The sequence below is a fragment of the Rhinolophus sinicus genome, chromosome 16 (assembly GCF_057876585.1).
Source record: "Rhinolophus sinicus isolate RSI-liver-muscle chromosome 16, RSI-T2T, whole genome shotgun sequence".
In the NCBI taxonomy this organism is placed as follows: domain Eukaryota; kingdom Metazoa; phylum Chordata; class Mammalia; order Chiroptera; family Rhinolophidae; genus Rhinolophus; species Rhinolophus sinicus.
In genome coordinates this window covers 3,500,929-3,527,979 of record NC_142516.1, presented here as the reverse complement: position 1 = coordinate 3,527,979, position 27,051 = coordinate 3,500,929, and the positions used below count along the sequence as shown (strand labels likewise).

The 27,051-nt window shown below is 48.2% G+C and overlaps 1 protein-coding gene across 5 annotated transcripts in view; it reads right to left on the bottom strand.

The window, feature by feature from the left end:
* AK8 (adenylate kinase 8) overlaps window positions 1-27,051 on the bottom strand; it is a 113,356-nt gene that overhangs the window by 23,667 nt on the left and 62,638 nt on the right. For all 5 annotated transcript variants that reach the window (XM_088793597.1, XM_088793596.1, XM_088793595.1 and 2 more), the window contains one exon: window positions 19,912-20,053. In XM_088793597.1, the coding sequence (XP_088649723.1) occupies window positions 19,912-20,053 (142 nt within the window). The remainder of the gene's footprint in view (window positions 1-19,911; window positions 20,054-27,051) is intronic.

Below are 27,051 nucleotides of genomic sequence, written 5' to 3'. Positions count from 1 at the left end.
GACCTTTGTGGAATGACATCCACAAACCACCAGCTGTGGAAGCAGCAATCCCACTAGCAGTTGCGGTACAGCACCCCGGGGTGAAGAGGACCCCAACAACCTTCCCACTCTGCAGGCAGATTGCCTCGGACTAACGGTTGATTGGTTCTCAAAGATTTCCAAGGAAAGACGGTTAATCATCAGGCTCCTTTGGGTTTTTTTTTGTTTTTTTTTCTGTTATGGCCATTTTTATAGACACTACAAAAGTACTTTGTGGCCAGACTCTGACTGATCCATTTAAATTCTGTTTCCTTTTCATAGAAAATACCCAAACAGCAGCTCACTCCTGTATGGAGAAGAATTATTCTGCCACAAAGAACCTCCCAGATGCTAAAGAGGACACTTCAAGGCCAGCACTGGGAACCCCTCGCCTTCCTCCGCATTTACAGAAAGGATGATGTTTGGTGCAGAGCCCTCTCCTAGAGGGTCCTGGGTGTGGAGCTCTGCCCCGGAAATCAGGGCGGGGGGCGGGGGGAGAGGACTGAAACCCACAAAAACATTTGTTAAGTAAACCATTCATATACTTTGAAACTCGCTGTTCTTGGTAACAAACTCCTTTAGCCTCCTCTCCACCAACCGCAAATCCAAGTCTTGCCACAGAAGGCGGGGTGGGTGGGGCTCAGCTGCCGGGGGCCACACTCCAAAACAAACTGAACCCGAACCAACTTCTCTCCAGAATCGCCGGCACCCTGCTGGCAGACCTCTTTCTGGCCAGGCGAGAGGGGGCTGGATTATCCCAGTCTGGAGCTCAAAATGTGTTTTTGTGGGCACCAGACACATACCACCTGATTTATTTCTCACCAATCCCTGGGGACCAGCACCGTATCATCACATCCACTTTAGAGAATATGTAAGTGACCTCCCAAGGTCATGTGGCCAGTAAGTGGCAGAGAGGATTTGAACCTTGGTGGTCTGGGCCCTAAGCTGCCACACCTAGTATGTGGGGCAGGGTCTCGGCCCCACCCACACAGCCGCTCTGCCCAGCCTTGGGGACCACAGCAGCTCAGGGGTTCTCCCCCCCGGACAGCTTCCCCATGGACGCCGGGCTGACTTCGGGCTCACTCGGTGCTGTGTACCCGAGGGCATCCAGTAGGCACCCCACAGGCCAGTCGGATCCATTCCCCAGCCGCTGCACCTCTGCCCCTTAGATCAGATACCTGAAGGGCAAACAGCTCGAGGCTTGGAGTGAGGCAGCCACGGAGAGCAGTGCAGCTCTCCCTGTGTGTGCTCGTCAAATTAAGGTGTGAACGCCCACAGAACGGCTCACTCACAATCATTACCGACCCTACATACATAACTCACCAGACTGGTATCTAGAGAGTTCTGCCTGGCTGATTTTTTCTGCTCCCCTAACTACTCCACAACTGAATGTTTCACAAAGCCATTTCTTCCCCAAATATTTACGTTCTCAAATGTTTATTAGCCTCTCTGTCATAATCAAGATGTTGTGAGCACTCTACACCAACTGTGAATTAAATACATAATTTTGGATCCATCAAATGCCAGTTTGGTGCTATGTTTGTCTCTAGTATGCCGCAGCAGTTGCCGTGGGCGCCCGGCGAGTGACAACTCAACGCGTTTGTCCAGGGGCAGCCAAGGTGACTGACATTTCAATCCAGAAGCAGCCACAGGGAAAAGTAGGGGAGTTCCCGCTGCTCGCTGGCATGGCTGGAGGGGCCGGGAGCAAAGGGCCCAGCTCAGGAGGGCTCCCTCCCGGCCTCTCGACCCACCCAGCTCTGGGCAAGGAGGGCCCGCTATCCCGCAGCAAATGGAAAGGACAGATAAGACAAAAAGAAGGACTGTACTTTCCTCTGATGACAGTAACAACTCTCACAGAACGACCAGGCTGTGCCCGGGGCCCATGGGTTACCCCCAGTCCTCTCTGTGAAATCCAGGAGGAGCAGTTCACCAAGCTGGAGCAAAACTGGTGACTGCTACTGCTTCTTATTCAGTATGTATATTTACCTATACATTATTATACATTTACCTATACATTGGAACCTGACAGCAACTTGGCACCATGTGCGCTATTAATAGTTCCACTTTCAAATGAAGAAATGAGGCTCCAAGAGGGGAAGTAATGAGATGGAAGGGGAGTGACTTCCTGTCTCTGGGCCCTCGCCTGACTGTTCTTTCTGCTTGGAATGCACTTCCCCTTGACCTCTCTCAGGGCCTCAGAGCTAACAAGAGACGTGTGTGGTACAGTGAGTCATTTACTGCTCTTCTCCCCCTCTGAGTGGGGCTCCTACTCAGACGGGAGCTGGCCTGTCCGTCCTGTCCATTGTCCCAGCACATAGCACATGCTCACTCAATATTTGCCAACTGATGCTGATTTAAACTCAGGTCTCTTTGACTCCAAGCCTCGTGTTTTTAACACTAAACCTACCACTCCTAGAAAATGTCATGGCAGTGCCAGCCAGTAGTCTGTCCCCAGGGGAACCGAGCGGGCCTGATCCCAGGTGGAGCTCTATGCCATGCTTTCCTGGGGCACCTGTTCTCACAAAGGACAGATGGACGGTCCTGGGGTGTTTCTACCACCAGGCGCCAGGATGAGCAGCCGGAGCTAAGTCGGAGCCCAGAGAGTCCAGGGACGGGCCTTGCTAAAGGCTACACGTTGGGGAGCCCTCCCGCCCCCCAGCCGCCAGTCAGCTCCCGCACTCTGCGTTCCATTCTCAAGGAGGCAGCGTGTGCCTCAGGAGAACAACTTTCTTTCATGGTTGGCCTTTATGTTCATAAGCCTGTCATGTTTCAGTTGTGGCTAGAAGCTCAAAGCACTAAAAATTGAAGTAATTGTCATTACTTAACTATGCTACATGTGAATCAAGAAGTAACTGCTGTGGGCAGTTACAACCATTCTTGAAAGAAAACATTTAGGCATATTTTAAATCCATCATTGATCCTAAGGGAAAAAAAATATGCTCCCTAAAACTTAAGTTTCATGGGAGAAGATATTTGCAAACAACACATCCAATAAGAGGCTAATATCCAAAATATATAAAGAACTTGTACAACTCAACAACAACAAAATGAACAATCCAATTGAAAAATGGGCAGAGGACCTGAACAGACACTTCTCCCAAGAAGACATACAAACGGCCAACAGATACATGAAAAGATACTTAACTTCACTAGCTATTAGAGAAATGCAAATCAAACCACAATGAGATGTCACCTCACACCCATCATCAAAAAGACAAATAGTAACAAGTGTTGGAGAGGCTGTGGAGAAAAAGGAACCCTCATACACTGTTGGTGGGAATGCAGACTGGTGCAGCCGCTATGGAAGGCAGTGTGGAGGTTCCTCAAAAAATGAAGAATAGAATTACCGTGCGACCCAGCAATCCCTCTCCTGGGTATCTACCCCAAAAATCTGAAAACATTTATCTGAAAAAATATGTACCCTGATGTTTGTTGCAGCATTATTCACAGAGGCCAAGACATGGAAACAATCAAAGTATCCTTTGATACATGATTGGATAAAGAAATTGTGGTATATATACAAAATGGAATACTATTCTGCCATAAGAAAAGATGAACTATTGCCATTTGCGACAACATGTATGGATCTTGAGATTATTATGCTAAGCAACATAAGTCAGACAGAAAACGTCAAGAACCATGTGACTTCACTTATATGTGGGATATAAAACTGAAAATAACAAAGAAACAAGACAAACACAACTCATAGGCACAGACAACAGGTTAGTGGTGACCAGAGGATAACGGGACGTGGAGGGAGAGGTAGAAGAGGGTGAAGGGGGTCAAATACATGGTGATGGAAGGAGAACTGACTCTGGGTCGTGAGCACACAATGTGCTATATAGATGACATATTACAGAATTGTATGCTTGAAACCTATGTAACTTTACTAACCTTTGTCATCCTAATAAATTTAATTTAAAAATAGGAAAAAAAAAGTTTCATGATGTCAAACATTTCCATGACTTGAGCATGTGCATGGTGATTTGGCTGAACTGTGCCACAAACCAGGTGGCTGCAGGGGCCGGCACTCCCACTGCTGGCCAGGTGCCCTCTGCAGTCCTGCAGCATGGTGCCCCTAAACTTAAAGGAAGCCTTTGTTCCTTGGGTGTTCCAGCTGTTTCCAAAGGCTGCTCCCCCTTCCGTCATACACTGCTTGACTCCCACCAGTAGAATTGGATCTCTGGGGCACTTTGGTAGCACCCATTGGAAATAAAAATGCAACTAGAATTCAGCAGTTCCACTCCTAGGGTTCTAACCTGTAGAGACAATCTTGTGACTAAGCGGAGCTATGTGTCCAGGGCACTTACTATAGCACTGTTTGCAAAGAGAAAGAAAGGGAGCGGTCTAAATGCTCCTCAACAGGGACCTGGTTACACTCATTACTGTACAGTTACAGGCTGGGAGACTACATGGTCACGAACAGGAACAGCGGCAGAGCTCTCGGTGCTCTGTGGACGCATCGCAAGATACACCGTTAAGAGATAACCTAAAAGCAAGTTACATAAGATGTACGTCCGATTTAACTCTTTGCAGTTGTGTAGTAGGTCTCCAGCTACAGCAAATAAATACATATATTTCTCTCTCCTTATGGATGAAGAGAAATTTTCTAGAAGAATACCCAATAAATTATGAACAGTGGTTGCTAAGAAAATTTAGAAGAAAACTTAGTATTTTGCCTTTTTTTTTATTAGGAAATATTTTGATATATAAAAATAAGTGATGTAAGATGTAATGATTCAGGCCACCAATATTTACTGAGAACCTACTATGTGCCAGGCTTTATTTTAGGAGTTTGAGATACACCCTGTTTCCCCAAAAATAAGACCTAGCTGGACGATCAGCTCTAAAGCGTCTTTTGGAACAAAAATTAATATAAGACCCGCTGTTTTATATTATATTATATTATATTATATTATATTATATTATATTATATTATATTATATTATATCTTATTATACCTGGTCTTAAAGTAAAATAAGACCAGGTCTTATATTAATTTTTGCTCCAAAAGATGCATTAGGAATGATTGTCCAGCTAGGTCTTATTTTTGGGGAAACACAGTATTGGTGAATAAGAGAGATTCTTTTCCTAGAAGAATTTCTATTCTGGTGGATGCTTTCTAATATATATATCATATAAAATTAACCCACCAAAGAAATGCATCACGTCAATACTGAAATCCTCTGGCTGGTCCTAACCAATCCCATCCCTCTGTCTATACTTACATTCGAAGAGAACCACCATCAAGAATTTATGGAAATGTGTATGTGTACCTGAACAATACATTGTTTAGCTTTGCTTTTTTAGGGTTATGTTCTTTTACAACTTGCTTTTCCACTTAATATTATTTTTCTATGATTTTTCCACTTTGACATATGTGACTGTAGTTCAGTCACTTCCATCGCTGGATGACACACCACCGTGTGGCTCTGTTGCGACTCACCCAGCATCTTCACCATCAATGGTCTGTTTTTGTGTTTCGTGATCGCATACGGTGCTGCCAGGAGCGATCGTATGCAGGACTGTCGGGGAGGGGAAGACTTTACTCTGATGAGTCAATGTATTTAATGGTTATAATATATTTAACGGTTACAGGACTATTCAGATTTTCTATTTCTTCTGATGTTAACATTGGTAAGACTTTTTTTCTGAATTTATCCATCTTGTCTGTTTCCAAATTTATTGTCACAAAAGTGTTCATAATATTTTTCTTATCCTTTAAAATTCTGCTCTGTTTATGGATATGTCTCCATTTTATTCCAAATATTGTTTACCTGTGCATTTTCTTTTTTATTGATCAGTCTTGCTAGAGACATGTTAATTTTTTTTAATTTTAGCAATGGACCAACTTTTGACTATACTGTCATTTTGTTTTCTGCCCCCTTGACTTCTGTTCATTTTATCTCTTTCCTGCCATTCTTCGGGTTTATTATTTTTTTAACCTAAGCCTGAGGCTCAGATCATTGATTTTCAGTTATTCTTCTTTTGAGATTTATTTGTCACTGAATATTCATGCATTTGTAGTCCTTCAATCTCTGACTCCTTTTAATTAAAAAATAAAAGTAACTTTTTAATTGTGCATACCCGTTGGCTCAGCAATTTCATTTCTATTAATTTTTCCTAAGCAAATGATCAAAACAAATGCATAAAGATGTGTGTGTGTCAGAGCTATAGAGGAAAATCTGAGGGTTGCTAGATGGGAGGGGGGTGGGGATGAGGGAGAAAGTGAGGGGATTAGAAAATACAATCTATAACCACGAGATTGCCACGGGGATATGAAAGACAGTTTGGGGATTATAATCAATAATGTTGTAAAGATTTTATAGGGTATCCGGTGGACACTTGTCTTATTAGGGAGACCACTTCATGGACGGTGTAAGTGCCTGATCACTGCAGTGTACACCTGAAGCTGAAGCTGAATAATAATAATAATAATAATCATATATATATTATATATATGATATATATATTATATATATATATATATATATATATATATATATATATATATATATATATTTCCCACACACACAGGATGTGGAGCACAGCATAAGGAATAGAGTCAGTGGAACTGTAACAGCTGTATATGATGTCAGAGGGTAGTAGATAGGGGGAGGGGGGTTATCACTATTTGAGGTGTATAAATGTCTAACTATTACATTGTTTTGTACACCTGAAACTAATTTAAAAAATAAAAGGTGTGTGTGTGTGCATATATGCTTGTTGTTACATTGTTTCTAAAAGAAAAAACTGGAAACAAATGTCTGCCAACAGAGGGCATTTAAATACACTATAGGACACCTGGACCGTGTCATTGTGTCATTGCCATGTAACAGTTTGCAGTGTGATACCACTATGCAAACATTTCATGAGTTACAGCTTTATGTAATGATAAAGATGTCCACAATATTTCATTAAGTGAAAAAGCAAGTTATATAAGGATGTACACATGATTTTATTTTTGTTAAAAAATTCAGTGTTTTAAAATGCATTGGAAAGCAATCTGGGTTTTAGTCCCAGCCACACCACTTGCATGGTTCCTTAGTTGGTTCAAATCACCTACTTACTAAACAGGGAGCACAACACAGTCTCTGCTCACGGAGAAGAAAGAGGCCAGGAGGAAGGCGCAGTGGCCAGCGCTGTGAGGGGAGAAGTGAGGGCCACGGGAGCACGTGGGACGGGCTTCCGGCCGAGGTCCCCAGGAGACAACATCTAAATACTCCAAATACAACCTCCAGAGGTTAACGAAGGAGCCGAAAGGCAGCATAGTACTGTGCGCAGGGGGCGTAGGGCAGGGCCAGGACCACCAGCCCCACCCTGCTGAGTGACCTCACCCTCCAGGCGTCTGGCCTCTCTATGCCCCAATATTTAGGGGGTAAAATAAGAGACCTGAACTGATGATCCCTAAGGATTCTTCAAAGTCTGAAACTCTGCTGACATTCGCCAACTTGAAGGTTGACTCAGTGCTGAATCAAAGCCTCTGGGAGAAGCTGGGGGCCTGCAGACAAAGGGAACCCTCTCCACAAACACTCCCCGGGCAGGGCCCCCTGCCTGGCGCGCTCAGTAAATGTGGGTGGAATGAATAGATGAGAGGGGGAATGAATGCCAACATGAGAAAAGTAAGTGTTCGAAGAAGTGCATAGCAGAAGGGCTCGAGCAAGGTATTGCCAAGCGCTGGGAAGAAAAATCAGCAGAGCAGGCTCCCATCTCTCATTTCCTACAAATCCAGGCCTTTCTGCCCACTGCCACTTGCCACTCACCACTCCTGCTAGGTAATCGGATCGTTGTTAATTAATAAAGCTGTCAGGTGAATCATCCTCTCCGGTCATTAGGATCCTTACAGAAAGAGAATCCAGCCATCACCACCCCATCCTACCGACTGGCCTTGCAGCTCAATTAACTTAATGCTATGCAAATGAGAGGCGCTTCCCATCATTAGCGTATAGCCCACGAATGTTAATCGCATAATTGGGCCTTCAGCAGGGTAATTAGACACGATTTCATCCATTAGTCTTACAAGGCTAATTATTGTTGAGAGGAGAGGGGGGATGCTCCCAGAGCGCCACACGAAGAGGGGGATCTGGTTAAAGCAAAAGGGACGGAACATGGCCAGGTACGAGGACAGTCACAATCCACTGTCCCCACTCGTCTGGGGACAGGCGGGGAAGGAAAAGGGGATACTGGAAGACCTCAGGCGTGGGGTGGGACTGCGGAGTGGGCAACTACAAACTTATCCAGGGTGACGGGGTGGAGCAAAAGAATAGGCATCTAAAAGCAAAACAAATAAGACAAGGGTCAGCCTGGGGCCAGGAGGCCCGCTTTCCGCCCTGCTCACTGATGGGGTGACCTCAGGCAAGTGACTTCGTCTCTCAGGCCTCAGGTTCTCTCTGCAACTGAGAGGTTGCACTAGATGGCCTCCACAGGCCTTGTGGCTTTGACTTTCAAGGACTGGAATCTGGGAATGAAAAAAGAAAGCTCAGAGCCTTGACAGCGTGCGGGTGGGGAGGGGGCCGATGGAAACCTTGCCAAAGAGTGGGAGGGGGTGCTGGGAGAAGCTGGGCTCCGTGACATGTGCCCTGTGGGCAGGCATGGGGTCAGGTTGAGAGGCCTGTTAGGATGCTGTATTCGTTAGCTCGGGTTGCCATAACAAAGTGCCACAGAGCCTGTCACGGGCTGAATGTGTTCTCCAAAATCCACAGGTTGAAGTACTAACCCCAGGACCTCAGAATGTGAATGTATTTGGAGATAGAGCCTTTAAAGAGGTGATTAAATTAAAATGAGGCCCTTAGGGTGGGCCCTGATCCAATCTGAATGGTGTGTTATAAGAAGAGGGAATTTAGACGCATAGACACCAGGGGGGTGTGTGCACAGAGAAAAGACCACGTGAAGAGGCAGCAGCTGCAAGCCAAGGAGAGGCCTCAGAAGAAACCAACCCTGCTGACATCTTGATCTTGGGCTTCCAGACTCCAGAACTGTGAGAAAGTAATTTTGAGTTGTTTAAGCCCCTCAGCCTGTGGGACTTCGTTGTGGCGGCCCGAGCAGACTAACACAGATTCCGAGTTGGCGTCTCAATCTTAAACTGAGCTGGTGGGACCCTCAGTCCAGACCTGCTCCTTGTACCCCCTCCCCGATTGGTAGATGGCCAGTCCATCCTTCCCAATATGCCAGCAGAAACTAGAGTTCTTCTTCCTCCTAATCCTGGCATCCAATCTGATCGCATTTCAACTGTGTCTGTTCCACCTTCAAAATGCAGGCCGAGCCTGACGGCTTTGCGCCACCTACACAGACACCACCATGGGCCAGGGCCCAGCGTCCCTCACCTGGATTATCGCCAGTGGCTTCCCTGCTTCTGCTTTGTCCTCCCGCCTACAGTCCACTTTCCACCCAGCAGCCTGAGTAATCCTCCTCAAACGTAAGTTAGAGCCCATTGCTCATCTATTCAAACGCCTCCAGTGGCTTCCCCCTGACTCAGAGGAAAAGCCTGAGTCCTCCAGGGCCGGGGGCCCGTTTGCCTCTGACCTCGCCTCCCACTCTCTCCCTGCTCCATTGGCAACAGCCTCCATGATGCCCTTAAACTGGCTGAGCCCTTGCCACCCACGTCTGGGCCTTTGCACTTGCTGTTACCAGGCCTAGAATGCTCTTCCCCAAATCTTCTCAGCATGTGTCCCCTCTGCACCAATGTCCTCTTATCAGAAAGGCCTTCCCTGACCACTTCCTACACAGCGCACCACCCCAACACTGCCTTCCCACTGCCCATCTTCCCTATTCCCTACAGAACCAACATACTACGTATCTGTTGGTTGTTTATAGCCTTTCTCACCCCAGCTGGAACATAAGCCGTGTTATGGCAAGGGTTTTAGGCTTTGTTTCCTTTTGTGTCCCCAGAACGTAAGCACAAGAAGATACTGAGGCGCAGGGAGGATAACAGCTGCCCAGCCTCACACACCCTGTAAGGGGCAAAGCCAGGATTCCACAGCCTCTTGCTTCACCACGGTCCTATTAAGCCGCTTCCTATCACGAGAACAATGCGGAAGGTCCTATGAAGGTGCAGAGCAAGGAGAAGCATCAGGGAAGGCTTCCTGGAGGAGGTGGGGTTCCAGGCCTGGCAGGTCTTCTCTCGACACATGCCACACTTTCCTAGGATTTAGAACCCACACTTCATGAGACCAAGGGCCAGGAGAGAAAGGAGGGGTAATACTGGAGCCCCAGATGGAGTCTGCCCAGGACCCGTATGGAGGGGCATGATCTGACCCACCTGCCGGTGTTGGGAGAGGGGCCTGACATCTGCAGAAACCTCAGGGCCTGCAAAGAGGCACTGCCCAGAGCTTTACAATCTCAGAAAAAGTAAAGCTGAACTTCTATTTGTGGAAGACTTTTTTTAAAAAGTTTTTTTTAATTAAAAAAAAATGTCCGTGATATTTAGGAAGGAGAGCTTCCAGCTTTTAGACATCTGCCACCTGAATCTGGCAGAGGCCCAGGCTTTTAAAGCACAATGCCAGGTTCAACAGTTCAACACTTTATTTATGCCTCTAAGGAAGAGGGAAAATTGAAGTACACTACGGGGAAAGAAAAACAAACACGATTTCTCCAAGTCATTTCGCCATCTCCGTCCTCTTGCCTTTCTCACGGAAACGAATTTAAGTCAACGGTCGAGTGTCGCACCTGCCCAAAATGGGGGTGTCTCCATCAGAGCTGGACTCAAATGCCAACTACCCTGGGCTCTGCTCTGTTAAAGGTCACCCGTCAGTCTCCACCCAAGGAGCGGAGATGGCGCTGAATCTCTCGTCATCCTGTCCGCTGTCTTGTTCACCACCGGCTTTGGCCCAACTGTAACCGTTCAATAAAACCCATTGGACCCCTAGTGAGAGCTTACAGTCTGAAGGGGGAAAGGAAATTGAGATGTGGTTGGCCAGTGAAGGCGGGGGAGGGGGTGGGGCGAAGGGAGGGTCACGCATGAGGGGAAATGTTCTGACTGCAAAGGTTATCAAATGCTAAACCAGGAAATCGAGAGAAGCTGGCACTTTCTCCCAAAATCACATTTACCAGGAAGGTGTGCTAAGAGGAGGGGATGGCACACGGAGCCTGGAAATCTTTACTAGACTGTTCGAGATGGCAGGAAGTTCAACCGCCATTGCAGGCAGGACTGGGTGCTCTCAGAAAATTCTTCAGGAAAACATTTTAAATGGTTAATAAATAAACGGAGTTTCAACAAACCACAGTGGGACTGTTAGCATTGGTCCTGAACTATAATAACAAAACTTCTCACCAAGAAAACACCATGCAAATCCCTTGTTGTACGTATGCCCTGTTTCTTCCTAAAGACTGAACTCGCAGATCCTCACACGCAGACCACGTCTCACTCGCTCCCTTGAAGTTTCTGGCCACCCGCACACTGTGCAATGTGCGTTCAGGGTCCTCAGCTGTCCCATTCGGGACAGTGGAGCTCAGTCTGTGGTAGCCCGGACTTGCTCACTCTCTGGGAATTCACTGTCCTTTTATTCGCGACAGATCCTTGAGGCTGCAGGCAAAGAGTGCAGAGATAATGCACACTTTTGATGTCGTGGCTTCAAAAGTAATTGCTCTTGTGCTCTCAGAGAAAGACGGCAAATGGAGCAACAGACGGCCACAAACTAAGTTTTAACCCAGGAAAAAAGCAGCGCCGACCTTCCACATTTGCTCAGAATCATCCTCACCAGAATTTTTTCTTGCACAAACATTGGAAATAGGTGGTAAAATGTCAACAGTCCCCAGGCAGGAAAAGGACGGGAGAACATCCTTTTTCCACTTCAGCTCTTATTTACTGAAAGATTAAAATGCCACCGCTCCAGGGGCTGTGGGCTGATGGCCCCATTACCAACATCACTGGCCCCAACCTCAGCCAGGTGACCCCGCCATCGCCTCTGGGAACCACACCACACCTCGGCTCCACCCTCCCGAGAGCCTGCCAAATTCCCATCACCAGCTAGGATTTCTTTGTGCTACAGAGTCAGTCAGTGTGTGCTGTCACAGGGCGTCCGTGGCTGGAAGAAGCGTGGTGGAAACTGAGCCCGTGCTGAAGGCATGGCTAGTAAATCTCGGTTCCTCTTCTCACGTACTTTGCTAAGCCCACGTCTCCCGTGGGACTCCCACACTCTGTCCGGGGACAGTCCCTACCCCTGGAAGCCCCCAAAATTATTTAAATTAGCCAACCCACAGAGAGCTTGCAAAACCTAGCTAAGCCCCAACCCTTGCCTTCCACAGCTCAGCTGCTATAACCTGGCCCCAGGCTGCACCCCCCACGTGGCCTAGACTGCCAGCCGCCTCTCATTTGGAACTTAAGTAACAAAGACCCCTGCCTTTCACTTCTCTGAGTGTGTTGTGTCCCATCATCAAAAGAATCCTTAAATCTTATAAAACAACAGGAACAGGAGATGAAAATTCCACACCTTTTCAAGGCTGACTTCACGGCTCCTAGACAACCTGCGCAGCTGCTCCGGCACGAAGATGCTCCTGCTTGTCTGGCTCTGTGGCGTCTCCGACAAGAGGGTGATTTTGTCTTTGTCCATTTGCAGAATCAGTCTTCTGCCCCACGTGTCACCAGGTGACAAGGAAGTACCCTCCTCTGACCAGACGGAAGAGATCTGCCTGGAGCAGGCGAGGGGCCAGCCTGGGCCACAAAACCTTGCAACTGGTATTTTGGCAAGAAAGTGGTTTGCTCTGACCTTTCAGAAGCTCTGATCACCACGGACAGGCAGGGAGTCCCCAGCACACTAGGAGTAAACGAGGCTCCCGCATATGGAGCCCTGGGGACCCCAAGCTCCGTGCCGAGGGCTCCCCTGGCTCACCTCATCTCATCCTCCCACCTGATGTCCTCAATGTGACTGTCCCTGGTCTTCAGTTGAGGACATGGAGGCACAGAGAGCCTAGTAACCTGCTGCTGGAAACAGTTTTTGATTTTTAACCTGTTGACCTCATCTCGGTTGTAGGGAGCATTTTCCAATTCCGATTCACAAGTCCCGCATGTACACATTTCCCCAGCAGATACACACATGAATCCAGCAAAGGGTGAGGGAGGAAGGGAGGGGTTATGACCCCATTTGACGGTTAAGGAAACTGAGGCTGAGAAAGGTAAGTTGCGCCCTCAGACCACTTACCCAGGGAGCAGCACAGAACTATCTAGAAACCTTGGGGCAGGAAGGACAGGTGCAAGAGAGACGGCTGCCAATGTGGAAAGAAAGAGAAGACCCAGGAGCGACGAGGCGTGGGGCTGCCCCTGCTCCCACCCAGCATAGGCCACGCTTTCTTTTTCACCCTTAGTCCCGGACATGTTGTTGAGACAATGGCTGCTTCCTCCAAAGTTCATTTTGAAGCTAACGCCCTAAACCCACATATACATCCGCTTAGAGGTGCCCAGAGTGATTTTGGGGTCCTGTGCAGAAAGCCTCCCAGTAACTCCACCACTGGGAAGGGTTCTAGCGGCTCATCAGTCTTCGAGAAAGATCTTTCTTTCAAAAACAAAAGGCACCTGGGGAGCACACAGTTGATGATATGTATTCCGGCCCATGTCTGGTAAACCGTCAGATGACGGCAGCAAGGCAGGGTCACGCGGGTTCTATTAGCTCAATTAATGAGGACTAAGATAAGGCTAACAGCCTGCTCGCCCGGCAGCTCGGCACCGAGCTGGAGTAATGGAGTTATTAACCTCAGTCAGCCACTGGATTCTGCTGCTGATTCCAAGTCCATTTCCTAGTTCAGGCCTCCATTAATGGGCTGTTTATTATCCCTAATCCACACCAGGCTCAGCTGCAGAAATATGAGCGCTTCCAGGAAGGACCAAGTGATAACACAAAAGAGAGGGCGAGAGAGAGAGGGAAGACATCCTCTCTGCTTTGCATTTTAATTTCTCCTTGGTCCTGCTGTTGGCTCCTAAGGCATGACAGCATCCTGCTCAGTTTGGGACACGTGGGAGATGGCAAAGCCATGACCCAAGGGTTTCATTGTGCTGTCCCCAGAGCAGTGTCATAAGGAACTAAACAGGAACAAGCCTTGAAATCAAATTCGAGAGCTCTGGCATATAAACTATATGCCAGTTCAGTTTTTACTAGCATGATTTACCTTAATCTTCCATTGTTTACATTTACCACAGTTGAAACCAAGAAATCAAACCAACGCTAGGCAGAATCATTTACCAACATTGTTAAATGCCCGGAAGGCAGCTTTCCCATTTGCCTGGTTTCAAGCGGTCCTTCTGGACAAACGGGCGAGTTTGTCTTCATCTATTTCATGGTCGTTCTCCTACGTTACGTGCTGCCAGGTGCATAAGGCACCACCTTCCCCAACTCTAAACCCGGGAGTTTTTCTTAGGTAGGTATTAGGATGGTGCAAAAGTAATTGCGGTTTTCGCAATTATTTTTAACCTTTTAAACTGCAATTACTTTTGCACCAACCTAATAAGAAAAGCAAACAGATTGCTATTAGAGAAAAAACATTTTTAAAGAGCAGTAAGTTACTTGTACCAGCCCATAATGGCTAGATGCGGCCAGCCCTTCAGAGTATAGATGCCATTTTAGCCTCCTTTATGCAACAGGAATTCAGAATCACATGCGTGTCGATCGTAATAAATGTTTTCACACTTCTTAACGTGTACACAAATGGGCGACGTATCTGAGCGATGTGAGTGTGCAATTTACTGCGAGAGAATAGGAGAGAAGACAAACCCCATCCCACATTTTGAATGAGCGTCTGCCCTACCTGGGGGCGCTGTGTGTGGGGGGGAAAGGGGTCACACGCAGAACCAGCTGAGAGCGTCCCACTGCGTCCAGACAGCACTTGACAACTAAGTCGCACCCACATGTATTTCATTTACTTCCCCCAGCAGTAGTGCTATTAGGTTAAGAGTAGAGGCTACTGTCCCATTTGACAGATAAGGAAACAGATAAAATGTAGCTTTTTCAAGCCAGCTGGGAGGGAGCAGGGCTAAATGCTAAGGGCATTGCGGGAAAGGTACAAAGGGACGATGCAAAGAGCTGGGTTCAGGGCTGGTCTCTTCCATTAGCCCCGCAGCAAGGGACCCAAATTCTCCCAGCCCAGGTGCCTTTTACTGAGCAAACTTACTTTATGGGGCTGTGGAACGGATGAAATGAGGGGTAATGAGGAACCTAATCGGCACTCAGCATCACGGCTCTTGTCAGGATGATGATGGTGGTGATGGTGATGATGATGGCGATGGAAGATGAGGGGCAGGAGGCACAGGAAGAAGAGTGCCTCAGGGCCTCACCTGGGAGCAAGGCAGGACTGGGGCAGAGCACAGTCAGGGAAGAAGACCAGAAAGGTATTCCTGTCAGCACCAGAAGCAGCCTGGAGGGACCATTCTGCACCAGCCTCGAGTGGAGATGGCCCAGGCGGGACCACCAGGGCTGTGCCCTAGGAAATCTCAAACGCTTCCAGACCCACAGATGTGGAGGAGCGGGGCTACTTTAGGGCTGGGATTCCCATCCCCTTCAGGCATGGTACCCATGATTGCCAGCCAGGGTCCTTTCCTTGGCTCTGCTCTCTGGCTCCCTGGAGGGAAAGGGCTGTGTGTTTAGCGAAAGCTAACAACACACCCAGCACCAATGGGGAGCCATGTGCAGTGAGAGATCTGTCACTGCTTTCCCAGGGACAACCAAACGCCCATGGGGCTCCTGTGGATGTGGGACACACAACCATCTGGTTTAAGAAATCATCATAAGTAAAAATTCAAAACCCACCACAGTCTCAAAGGAAGCTATAGAACAGTTTCCAATTTGCACAGAATGACCTGGGATACAAACGAGCTCATCTAAAATATCATCCTTGGGTGATTTCTTCAGCGTCCCCAAACTGAGTGCAATGGGATAGAGAAAGAGAGAAATATTACAGAAAGCAACACTAATAAAATCCTGCTACCACTCTGCTGACTTCCATTGCTACTGGCTCAGGCAGGGTCCCACCCTGTACCCTCTTTCCCAGGGATTTCTGAGAGACGCAGCGGTGTTGGCTCTGACCTGGGCCTCGGCAGTGGAAAGTGCCCCAGACCTTGTCTGTCAGCCCTGCAGCAGGCACAGCCAGAGTGGAGGAGGTTCAAGGCCACAGATTGCCCCACCCCCTCCTTGCAGCACTGAGGGGAAGGAGAATACAAAAAACAAAATAAAACAAAAAAACAGTCTGTCTGATACACTGCAAACCTCCCAACATCAATCAGAATCCTATACTCCCTCTCTATAGTGGACATTAATTTTAAAAGAAAATACCATGCTCCAAACTTGCAGCATGAAATGAATTATTTTACAGCCAGGCAGAGAGGGCAGATTTCTGGATGTAGCTTTGGATAGTTCTTTCTTTGTTTCTTTCTTCTTCTTCCTTTTTATTTTTTTCATTATTATTACATTTTAACAAACTTTATAGCCCATTTTATTTGTTCTCAAATAACTTTTTCTTCTTCTTTTCGACACATCAATTACTTGGTTTGCTTCCCTCTCTGTGTGAAGCTGGAAGCAAGAGATTGATACTGCTCAGTGGGATATAATTTAGTTTATGTGCCATGGCTTTATGAGGTACGAGTCGAGCAAAACATTGCATTCGAACTCGATCCATTTATTAGCTCTAAGAAGAGATTTATATTTGACAAGGAGAGAGTAACTTTGTTTTCTGATAAGCCAAAGAGGTCTATTTCTGTGTCCAATACACAGAGTAGCTTACCCTTCCCCAATAATTCTATTTACTAGTGCGAATATATTTTAATAATAAAATTGATATATATGTAAATTTATTTTAATCTCATTTCATCAAATCCGCCTAAAACAAGAGCCTTTGGAGATTGTTTTCATATCTGAATTATAGATTTCTGTATCGTATTCCCAGATTGATTTGTAGGCTATAATTCTGTCAAGATTTCTTCCTGGTGTCAAAACCAGCAATACCACAGCTACTGTGCTTTATAACTGGCACCACAACTGAACGGGAATCACAGCCCTCATTCAGCCCCGTGCCAGCCAGGTAGGTTCATTTTAGGATGTTTCTCTCTTCCTTAGCCTGGATTAAACGTGAAGGTTTATGGCTAAAAATCACTTCCTGAATTAATCATTAAAATGTTTCATTGAAAACAACGCTGGAGGAAATGGAATAGTCAGAGATGAGGAAGGAGGAGGGAAAATATACCCTCAGTGAAGCGAGAGAAATAGAAAAGGGTGATGAAACAGCAGCATGTGATTAACTCCACATTGTAAACAAACATCTTTTTTCGCCCTGCTTGTCCTCTGCCCGAGGGTCAAATAAATTAAATTGGCATTATTTACTAAGTCCTTAGAAACTGATTTTTTACTCTGTGGTGAATAGAGAAGTATTCGCTTGCAAGCCTGCCCTAAATCAAAGAGGGTCTTCACTCTTCTTCTCTGCCTGCTTTTGAATACACACTGTGGTCTTCCCTTGTCGGTCTTGCGGTCCTGGCACCGTGCAGTGGGGCAATAAATAAAACAGGCGGTTTTTCCCTAGGGTTCGGAAGAAATGAGCACTAGATTCCTGCCCCCAACCGTGTCAATGACCCCAGCCTTTTAAGTGATGGTTTTGCATTTTCCCGACACCTTTCATCTTCTGCTGGATGGTGAGTTCACACAGAAGCTAACTATTGACACCGGAAAGCGGAGAGTGGGAACAGCCTCATGACACTGCAGTCCCTGGAAATTCACCGGCAACAACGTGGGGAGTAGACAGGAGAGTCAGGGTGCCTGCTGGGCCCTGCAGCCCTAGAACCCAGCAGACCTTTCAGTCTTCCAGTAGGAAGCTCTCCACCCCCAACTCTAGGGAGGTAAGTAAGACAGAGTTTCAGAGAGTCCAACAGTGGCGGGCAGAATAACGCCACCCACCGATGCCCACCTCCTAATCCCAGAACCTGTGAGTACGTCACTTGACGTGGCAAAAGGGGCTTTGTAGACGAGATTACAGAAAGGCTGCTGGTAGGGTTAGATTACCTGGGTGGGCCCAGTCTGACTAGCTGGGTCCTTCAAATCTGAGCCCTGTTCCTCTCTGGTCAAAGGGGGGTGTGACCACGCCGGGGTCAGCGTGCTGGAGCATGGCCAACTTTGCAGGTGGAAGAAGGGGCCCTGAGCCAAGGACGGTGGGCGGTCTCTTGAAGCTGGAAGAGGCAAAGAGATGGAGCCGTCCCAGAGCTTCCAGAAAGGAAGGCAGCCCTGCTGACACACTGATTTCAGCCTTACAGAACTGTAAGGCAATAAACTGGGGTCTTAAGCCACCAAGTTTGTGCTAATTCATTACAGAAGCCATACGATACTAATATACTGCCTATTCGAAGACAAATGATTTGCAAACTATGTCCGCATTAGCAAAAAAGGGTCCTAAAAGTAAAAGGGAGAGAGAATGAATATCCTTTGGAGGAAGAATTACTTATGTTAAGAAACAGAAGGATATTTTAGATAAAGCCTTATCAATGTGCTCAAAATAATTTAGAGAGAACACACTCTAGAAGAATTCAAAGAAAAAGTGATGAGATGACATGAAAAAGGAGATGAAAGAAAGCTGACAAAGTTAAGGAAAAAAAACTAAGGGAAACATAAAAAACCACTATAAAAATGAAAAATAAATTAGAAGCAACAAGAAATAAATATGATAAAAAACAAAGTTATCACGAAGGACAGATTTGAGAAAATACAGAAAAGGAAAAGATAAAATCCACTAGAAAAAAAGGTTTAATTATGGAAAACAGATGATAAATATCCAACACATACGTAATCAGTCTTCCTGAGTAAGAACACCAAGCAAATGAACCAAAAAATGTTAATATATGTACTAGAAGAAAATTCTCCTGAAATAATGTAAATGGGAAAGATTCATAATGTTCCAGAGAAAAGTAATAAAGAAAACCAAGACTGAGACATGGCCTGCTGAATGTAAATAAACAGAGACAGAGAGACAGAGACAGAGAGAGACAGAGAGAGAAATGTCCTATGAGCATCCAGACAGAGGAAGCTCATTACCTATAATGGGGAAAAACCTCCAACAGTATTGCAACTCCGAGGTGTCAGAGGACAGTATACAAACAACATAGGAAACTGCAGGGGGAGGAATGTGTCCAAAGAATTCTTTACTTTGCTTGATGTTTACAAAGAAAGATAACAGAAAGACATTCTCAAATATTCAAGACTTTAGGAAGTTTAGCACGCATGACCTTGACCTTGCTGAAAACGACCTCCAATATGCTTCCCTAACCAAGAGCATAGGACGCCCTGTTTCTAATCGGCGCCTCAGCTTCCCCAGGCCCACGGCCTCCATCAGCGCACCCCTGAAAAGCTTCCCTTTTCCGCTCGAATGCTCTTCTGCTTCTCTGCCTGCCTGAGTCTGTGCCAAACGGAGTGACGCTGGCCAACTCCCACGTCAGAGAAAGTTCTGACTTCATAGCCTTTGCTTATTTTCATTTGGGTGGTCTTTGTTTATTTCCACAATAGCCACAATTGTGCTGTGCCCTCAAGTTCAAGTTAGTGGAGGCAGGAGAGCATATCCAACAATATTCAACATTGTTTTGAACAAATGGCGAACCACTTGGGGAAATAGAATTAGACTCGTACTGCATACCCAGGTCACAATGAACATCAGAGGCATCAAAGATTTAAATGTGAAATACAAAACTGTCAAAATAGTAGAAGAAAACATCCGCTGCTTTGCACAATAATCCCATGAGGACGGGAAGACTGTTTGGTATGTTATGATTTGCTCCATGAGGGAGTTCAGGTCCAGCAAGCTGACAAAGCCAGATTCGAACCCAAGTCTGACTCCAAGATCACAGGACACAAGCGAAGGCTCTTATAAACTGGACGCTGCCCGATGGATCTTGTCCGCTGAGCCCCAGGGCTAGGGCCCGGCCCAAAGGGAACAGCTCACCTGTTGGGTGTGTAGTCCCTGCCAGTCAGCATGCGTGCCTGGTCCACGTCTCGCGGGAAACCGTGCAGCACCCACCCTCTCTGAATGCAGTCGAGCTGGCTCAGGCGCTGGCAGAGCAGCTTCTTGACGATGCCGTCAGGAACTGCAGACAGAGGAGGACAGTGATGGGACTGGTGCCCTGGGCACTTCTCCTGACCCAACCAGAAGGGAGGGAGGATCTGTGGCCCATGGGCTTCCTGGCTTTATGTGACTGTGAATTATATTGGTGAAGGGTCGGGTTTAGGTGGACAAGACCCTTTCCCGGGCCCTTCCACAGGAAGAATGTGGCTGCTTGACCTTCACCTTCCCTGACCTGGATAAGATAACCAGGCCCATCGGCAGCAGGGTAGTTCCCAGCCGTCCAGTAAACACGTGGGCCGTTTCCCCCCACGGATCCAGTCTTTGCAGCAAAGGATGTCATGCTCCTCAGATGGGACGGCACTGGGGTTCCCTGCTCTTGGCTAATTTGCGATCCACAAGCAACCCCGTCCCCTCCTTCCTCCCATCCTTCCCGCTCTGTTGGATAGAATCAAGCCCCCAAGGATCTCAGCTCCAGTTATAACCGGAGACTGAAATAAAGTCTTATGGAGAATGAGCTACTGAGAAGTCTCTTGTTTACATTACAATTGACATTTTCCTGAAATTCATCTCTCTCTCCTCAGATTCATTAACTGCCCTATGTTGCTGATGTACTGCGTTCTAGCAATTTGCACTGCATTTCCTGCACTTTGCACTCATTTTTCCAGAAATACTTGGTAAATATTACCACTATTTGCTGTGAATGTGGGCCTTGTGACGAGCTGGCCTCCCAGGGCTGCGATGATGGAGCATTTGGCGGCTTCTCTGGAGACGCCTGGTTCCTCTCCCACCTGCACGCTTGGATCAGGCAAGTGGCCCTAACGTGCACATCTGAAACCTCCCCAAGGCCCCCAGGCTGACGGTCAGGTGAACACAGGGCGGAGAGGTACAGAAAAATCACTAACATTGGCTTCCCCCATGGCCACGACATGCCGGGTGTTCCCTTGTCGCCAAAGAATCATAAAACCTTATTCTAAGTCATCTGCCTTTCTCTGAATTTGTTCTTTCTCGTATCTTTCAGTCTTTCTTCCCCAGCCCCCAGGAGAGAACAGAAAAGGGGTTTCACTCACTCGAATGAGAACTGCTGGCTAGCTAACATGAATGCGCAGAAAGTAAGCCCATCTCCTCGGCGCTTAAGCCTGCTATGGCTCCCCAGTGCTCTAAGGAAAAGGGCTCTCCCCTCCTCATGGCCAACAGGGCTCGCTCCTAGGTGACTCTCCCCCAGACCTTCATCTCCCCCTGGACCGCCCCCCCTCCACCTGGAACGTCCTCCCTCACGCCCACCTGGGGCAGGGCTTCACACTCAGCCTTCAGGCCTCAGAGAACGTCGGCTCCAAGGACGGCCCCCACCTGTGCTGCTTCACCATCATGGCACCCTTGTTATTAACTGTTTGGCTAATTTCCCACGTAATGTCTGCCTCTTACAAAGGATGGTGCGTTCCATGAGGACAAAGGACCACGTCCATGTTATCTTCCCATGGGGAACACAGTGCCCGGCACGTAGTAGGTGAGGAAGAAATACACAGGCGGTTTCCGTTTTCATAAGCTTCACTTCAACTAACCTAATGTGTTAGAACCAGCTTGACCAGACTCGGCTGGCCCGGTGGTAGAGGAGAGACCGCGGGCGGAGGGCACAAACACATACGCCCTGCCCGTACAGGCCGGTGAAACTCCAGTTGGTCACGCAACCTGTCTGAGTCTCATCTCCCAAAAGAGAATGACAGGACCGGTCACTACAGGGTGGACACTACATACGATTCCAGGCAGGTGGGAAGCACTCAACGAGCGTGACTGGTGCTTTTCAGTGCCGGAGACGCACACTGGGAAACAAGAGCTCATGAATATTTTCCTGTTTCCCCCACGGTTATGGCGTTCTGAGCACACAGACTGCTGGCCCCTGGGATAAAGGACGGTCACTTCAAACACTCCTCGGCCACTAAAGACAGAGTGTCCCCTGTCCTGTTTCCATTCCAGGGGTTGTGCACCTGATGAGCTCCCCTCCTCTCTCGGGAGCAGTTTCTAACCCGGGCGGACGTTGGGAGGAGGGAGCCCACCCTGCCCACTCCCCTCTAAGCTCCGAGGGTTACAATTTCGGGGCTTCTCTCCCGTGCTACTTCCCACAGGGTACACTGGCTCTCCCCACATCGCCTTGTGAGGAACTGGGTCTGGGAAGCCCATGCTGAGATTACTGTATGAATAAATAATGGAGTCTGTCCTCAAAAAACACACCAAAAAACCACAACAAAAGAAAAAAATGAGAAAAATAAATAAATACTGAGTTTGTCCCGTGATCCACAAACCTTGTATTTTCTGTCAGGATAAATAAATGTGCATTTAAAACAACGTAGGTGAGAATCTGCCATAGAGCTTTTCATTGCAGGTCTCCCCCGCAATATTTACAGACATTTTCACCTAACACAGCTCATCCAGAAACAGGCCTTTCCCAGGAGTCGCTCAGTGGGTGGTTATTGCACATCCGAGCTGCACCAGGCACTGTGCTGGATGCAGGATACGCAGGAGGCGAGATGCCCAGGACCCCCCACCCCCCTCAGAAGTCTGTTCTAGCGGGGGCAGCTGGCAGGCACAGATAAGGAACTGCTTCCAGGAGGCGTAAATACTATGAAGAAAACAAACCGATGACAGGAGGCTGCTGGCCTGACCGGGTCACAGCCGGCCTTCCCCCTCGGGCTGAGGTCTGGATGGTGAGCCGCAGGAAAACCTGGGGAGAAGCGTGCTAGCAGAGAGGACAGCAAGGACAAAGGGCCCGGGGCTGGGATGGTCTTGACGTATTCAAGGGACGGACAAAGGGCCCGTGTGGCTGAAGCCAGTGGGGTCTGGGGACGTGGGGGTGGAGAGCTCAGCCAAGCCTTCAGGAAGGAAGGAGATTGGGCCCACATGAGGCCATCTTGGCAATGGTCATACGTTGGCCCTCAGTGCATATTTATTGAATGAGCACATGGGAGTTAATCTCAGGACCCGCATTGGACAAACCAAGGCCTCAAAAGGCTGTGGCTTAAGTGATGGGTCCAAGCAAATGTCTCTCTCAACAGGAAAGAAATCTGACTCGAAGGAGGAATGGAGGACCAGATAGAAACACAAAGAGACTTTTGGGGCTTTTTGAGGAGGGGGATTGCCTGTTAAGTTGGCAAAGATATCTAGAGGCAATTTCCCAATTTGCATCAGAAGCTAAAATGTACCCACCAATCCTATTTTTAAGAATTGACACCTAAGATAACAGCATGGATGGCACAAGATGTTAATTCTAGTGCTGTTTATAGTGGTGACAACCGGGAACAGCCACAAGTGTCACCAGTGGAGGGCAGGTTAAGCAAAGGGTGGGACCTCTGTGCAACTTAACAAATCATCCGTATTTATGTTAACTTGGAACGAGGTCTATGACAGAATGTCAAATGGGAAAAGCCAGTAAATGGATTGTATAATGTAGTCTAATTTACACACACACACACACACACACACACACACACACACACGGAAGAGAAAGGTGAGTGGCCCCCATGATGCCCCCAAAATTAGAGCCAATCAGTAATGGAGCTCAGGGTCCTGGAGTCGAGACAGACAGGAACACCAGTCAGTAGCATCCTGGCCTGAGTGGCACAGGGACGTGGAGATGTAGGAAGTGCTGAGATCTTGGGGGGGGGCGGGAGAGGAGGGGCGGGGGAGGTCATGTTCCCAGAAGACTGGGGTAGAAGGTAAAAACTCACCCTGATTCGGACTTGGAGCCAAAACCAAACAAGCCCCTCCGTTTGGGAGTGAAGAAAACACGGCTGCCAAAGGAGCACCAGTCAATTGCGAGTCAATACTTATCAGTGCAGTTAATGCCTGTATTCCCACACTCACCCCAGCCCCCAAAGCAGGGACCCCCATAAAGTCAGGCCCATTGCTATATGCCAGCACCTGGCATTGGGCCAGCACAGGATAGGCACTTAATAAACTTTCTGAATGAGTGAACAAATGAATAGTACCATTTCCCAAAACCAGAAGGTTCTTTGGTTCCTTAAGCGCCTGTGTGCAGAGAACTGAAACACAGTTGTCCCAGACACCAAATCAGTTCCCATGTGATAAAAACCACGGGAGCCCCTTCCCTGGGTGACCCCTTTCATCTACACCACAGCCTACCCCTGAATTGACAGGCATCAAGAGGATACATGTTGACACCTGGGATTTGTTTCAAAATAATCCTGTTGGGAGGAGGCTTGCGGGGGGGGGGGGGGGTACCTGCAGGTTCACAACTCCATTCTCTCTACTTTGTATATATGCTTAAAACCTTCCATTTAAAAAGTGTTTCTTTAAGAAAGAGACTGTTTATATGCCTAACGGAGGTTGAAAGGCCACTGTGTGAGACCAGTCCAAAGGGACAAAGGATGAAATCTCCTCAGAAGGTCAGCCATACTTGCACCCGTAAGTGGCTCTACTTTGGGGGCACCTGGGTGTTGGGTGGAGCCTTCGTCCTCTTGTGACTCCACCCACCCCAGGAAGCCCTGCCCAGAAGCCTGGCATCGGCTGTTTGCCCAGATCTGCCCTTCTGGGGTCACGCTGGGAAAGCTGCACAGGCTCTCCCATGAGGCCGTTCACCTCTCTGCCCCTCACTGTCGGGTGTCAGTCACTCACCATTCACAGGGCCTGGGAGGCTGCGAGGTACAGAGGCTCAGTGGACCCCCTCCCAGCACGAAAGACTCTGTGTGGTAACACGAGGGGTCTCCTCTGTGTTCCCCATCAGGGTTGAGGTGAAGGGGACTGGGGAACCACCGGCGAAACCTCCAAGGCCACTGACCTTGCCAGTGAGCGGCCCTTCCGAGCCCGGGAGAGGGTCCAGGGCTGAAGGGCGCAGCCCGAGTCCCCACCTTGGGCGTACCTCCCGCGCCCACCCGAATCTCCCGCAGGTTTTCCGCTCTGCGCCCTGCTTTTGCTGCTGGCCTTCTTTCCTGTGGGCTACTGACCATCGCCCAGCCCCACGTGATCTGAGCAGCCTGCTCAGCCAAAACGCCACTTTGGAGCAGCTCCGGCTGGCCTGCCGAGTTCTGCCAAAGTTTAAAGCCTCCCTGACAGCGCTGTCCATTTACCCTTTATCCTCCGCTCAGATAGAGATTTTCAGTGAGGTCTAAAGTCTTTCTCCACCGAGCCAGGTGCCTCAGGCTTGATTCCTGGGCTTGACAGTTAACATCTTAGCCTGCACACAGGCAACTGCCGAGGGCTACCTCTCCTCAACGTCCTGTCAACCCTAAACTTAGCAAAGTGCAAGATGAGAACACCCTATTATTTCATGAGGCCACACCACATGGTTTCGGGTCTTTTTTCCCCCCTCTAGATCTTCCATAAAAGAGGGCAGTCCTCACATTGACCTCGAGGTTATTAAAATCTCAATCCATTCATTTCCTGCTGCTGGGAGTGCTTGGCGCAGGGGTTGATGGGAGCCAGGTCACAGAGGAGAGGTGTCCGGGTCCCACAGCGATCCCACCAGGCCCCCACCTCACCCAGGGCACCTGGTCCACCCTCTGGATGTACAGCACAGATCCCTGTTTAAAGGACCAGGGCCCAGGGCAAGATCCCTCCTGCACTACAGGACAAAGTGCCAGTGCGAGCCAGGCCACCCTGCGGCGCCCGGATGAGACTGCTCTTCCCAGGCGCAGGTCTGATTTCATCCTGTCTTGTCCAGCTCAGAGGGCTGATGTGGGGGAGCAGGGCGGGAGGGCCCTGACAGAGCAGCGAGGCCGGCTTCGGATTTTCCAGTGGAAGCAGAGCCCAGGGGCAGAAGGGACTCGCTCCAGGCCCTGCTCTGAGCCCTCCCTGCTCACCAAGCTGTGGCCTGCTGCCCACACCTGCGTTCCTGCATTCAACCCACCAGTTAGGGCCCCTGACCTGGGCTCAGCTGGGGAGGGGGGGCAGGCACGAGGGGCGCTAGGCTGCTGGAGTTGGTCCAAAGCCCTGGACAGAAGTGGAGCAAAGGAAACAGCTCCCTCAGCTGGTGCTTAAAGGTAAAAAAGATGCAAAGTTGATTGACAGACTCCAAACAAGCCACTTACCTTCCTACCACCCCAGGGCAAATGAGAAAAAGCTGAGCACCTCATCTCACACCCCTGCACACTCCCTCCACACACACCCCTACATACACACCACTACATACACCCAATACATACACAGGCACCTACGTAGACACACTACGCACACTCACACCCGTGCATTCACCTACAACACCCCTACACTACAAACACACATTACACACCATTACACACACATCTACCTACACACACACTCTTACACCTCTGCTTTCCTCTGCACACACACATGCACCTGCACACCTACACACACTACACCACATACACAATACACACACTCTATACCCCACACCCATCTACATACCGTGTTTCCCCCAAAATAAGACCTAGCCAGACCATCAGCTCTAATGCGTCTTTTGGAGCAAAATTAATATAAGACCCGGTCTTATATAGTATAATATAATAAAAGACCAGGTATTATATTATATTATATTATATTATATTATATTATATTATATTATATTATACTGGGCATTATATTATATAAGACTCGGTATTATATTAAAATAAGACCGGGTCTTATATTAATTTTTCCTCCAAAAGACACATTAGAGCTGATGGTCTGGCTAGGTCTTAGTTTCAGGGAAACATGGTATCACACACACACACACACACACACACACACACACGCACCCTGGGACTGCCCCTGTACTTCTTTCCTTCTTCAAGTCCCCCTTGAAATCAAGGTCAGTGTGACATTTGGCCATCTGTCACGTTCGTGAAGACTCAGAATTGGCTTCTCTCCCCCCTTCCCAACCTCCCAACACAGCGCTGGGTCCTGACCACTCCTGACGGGGGCCCAGTGGGAGACCCTAAGAAAGAACAGGACTGGGGAGGAGGAAGACGGGTCGCTTCTGTTTCATTTTCATCTCGTTCTTGAAAGAAACGGGGCTCCCAGCCCCACCCCCCACACATCTATTCCCCAGAATGCTGGGGCCTTAGTCCAGGA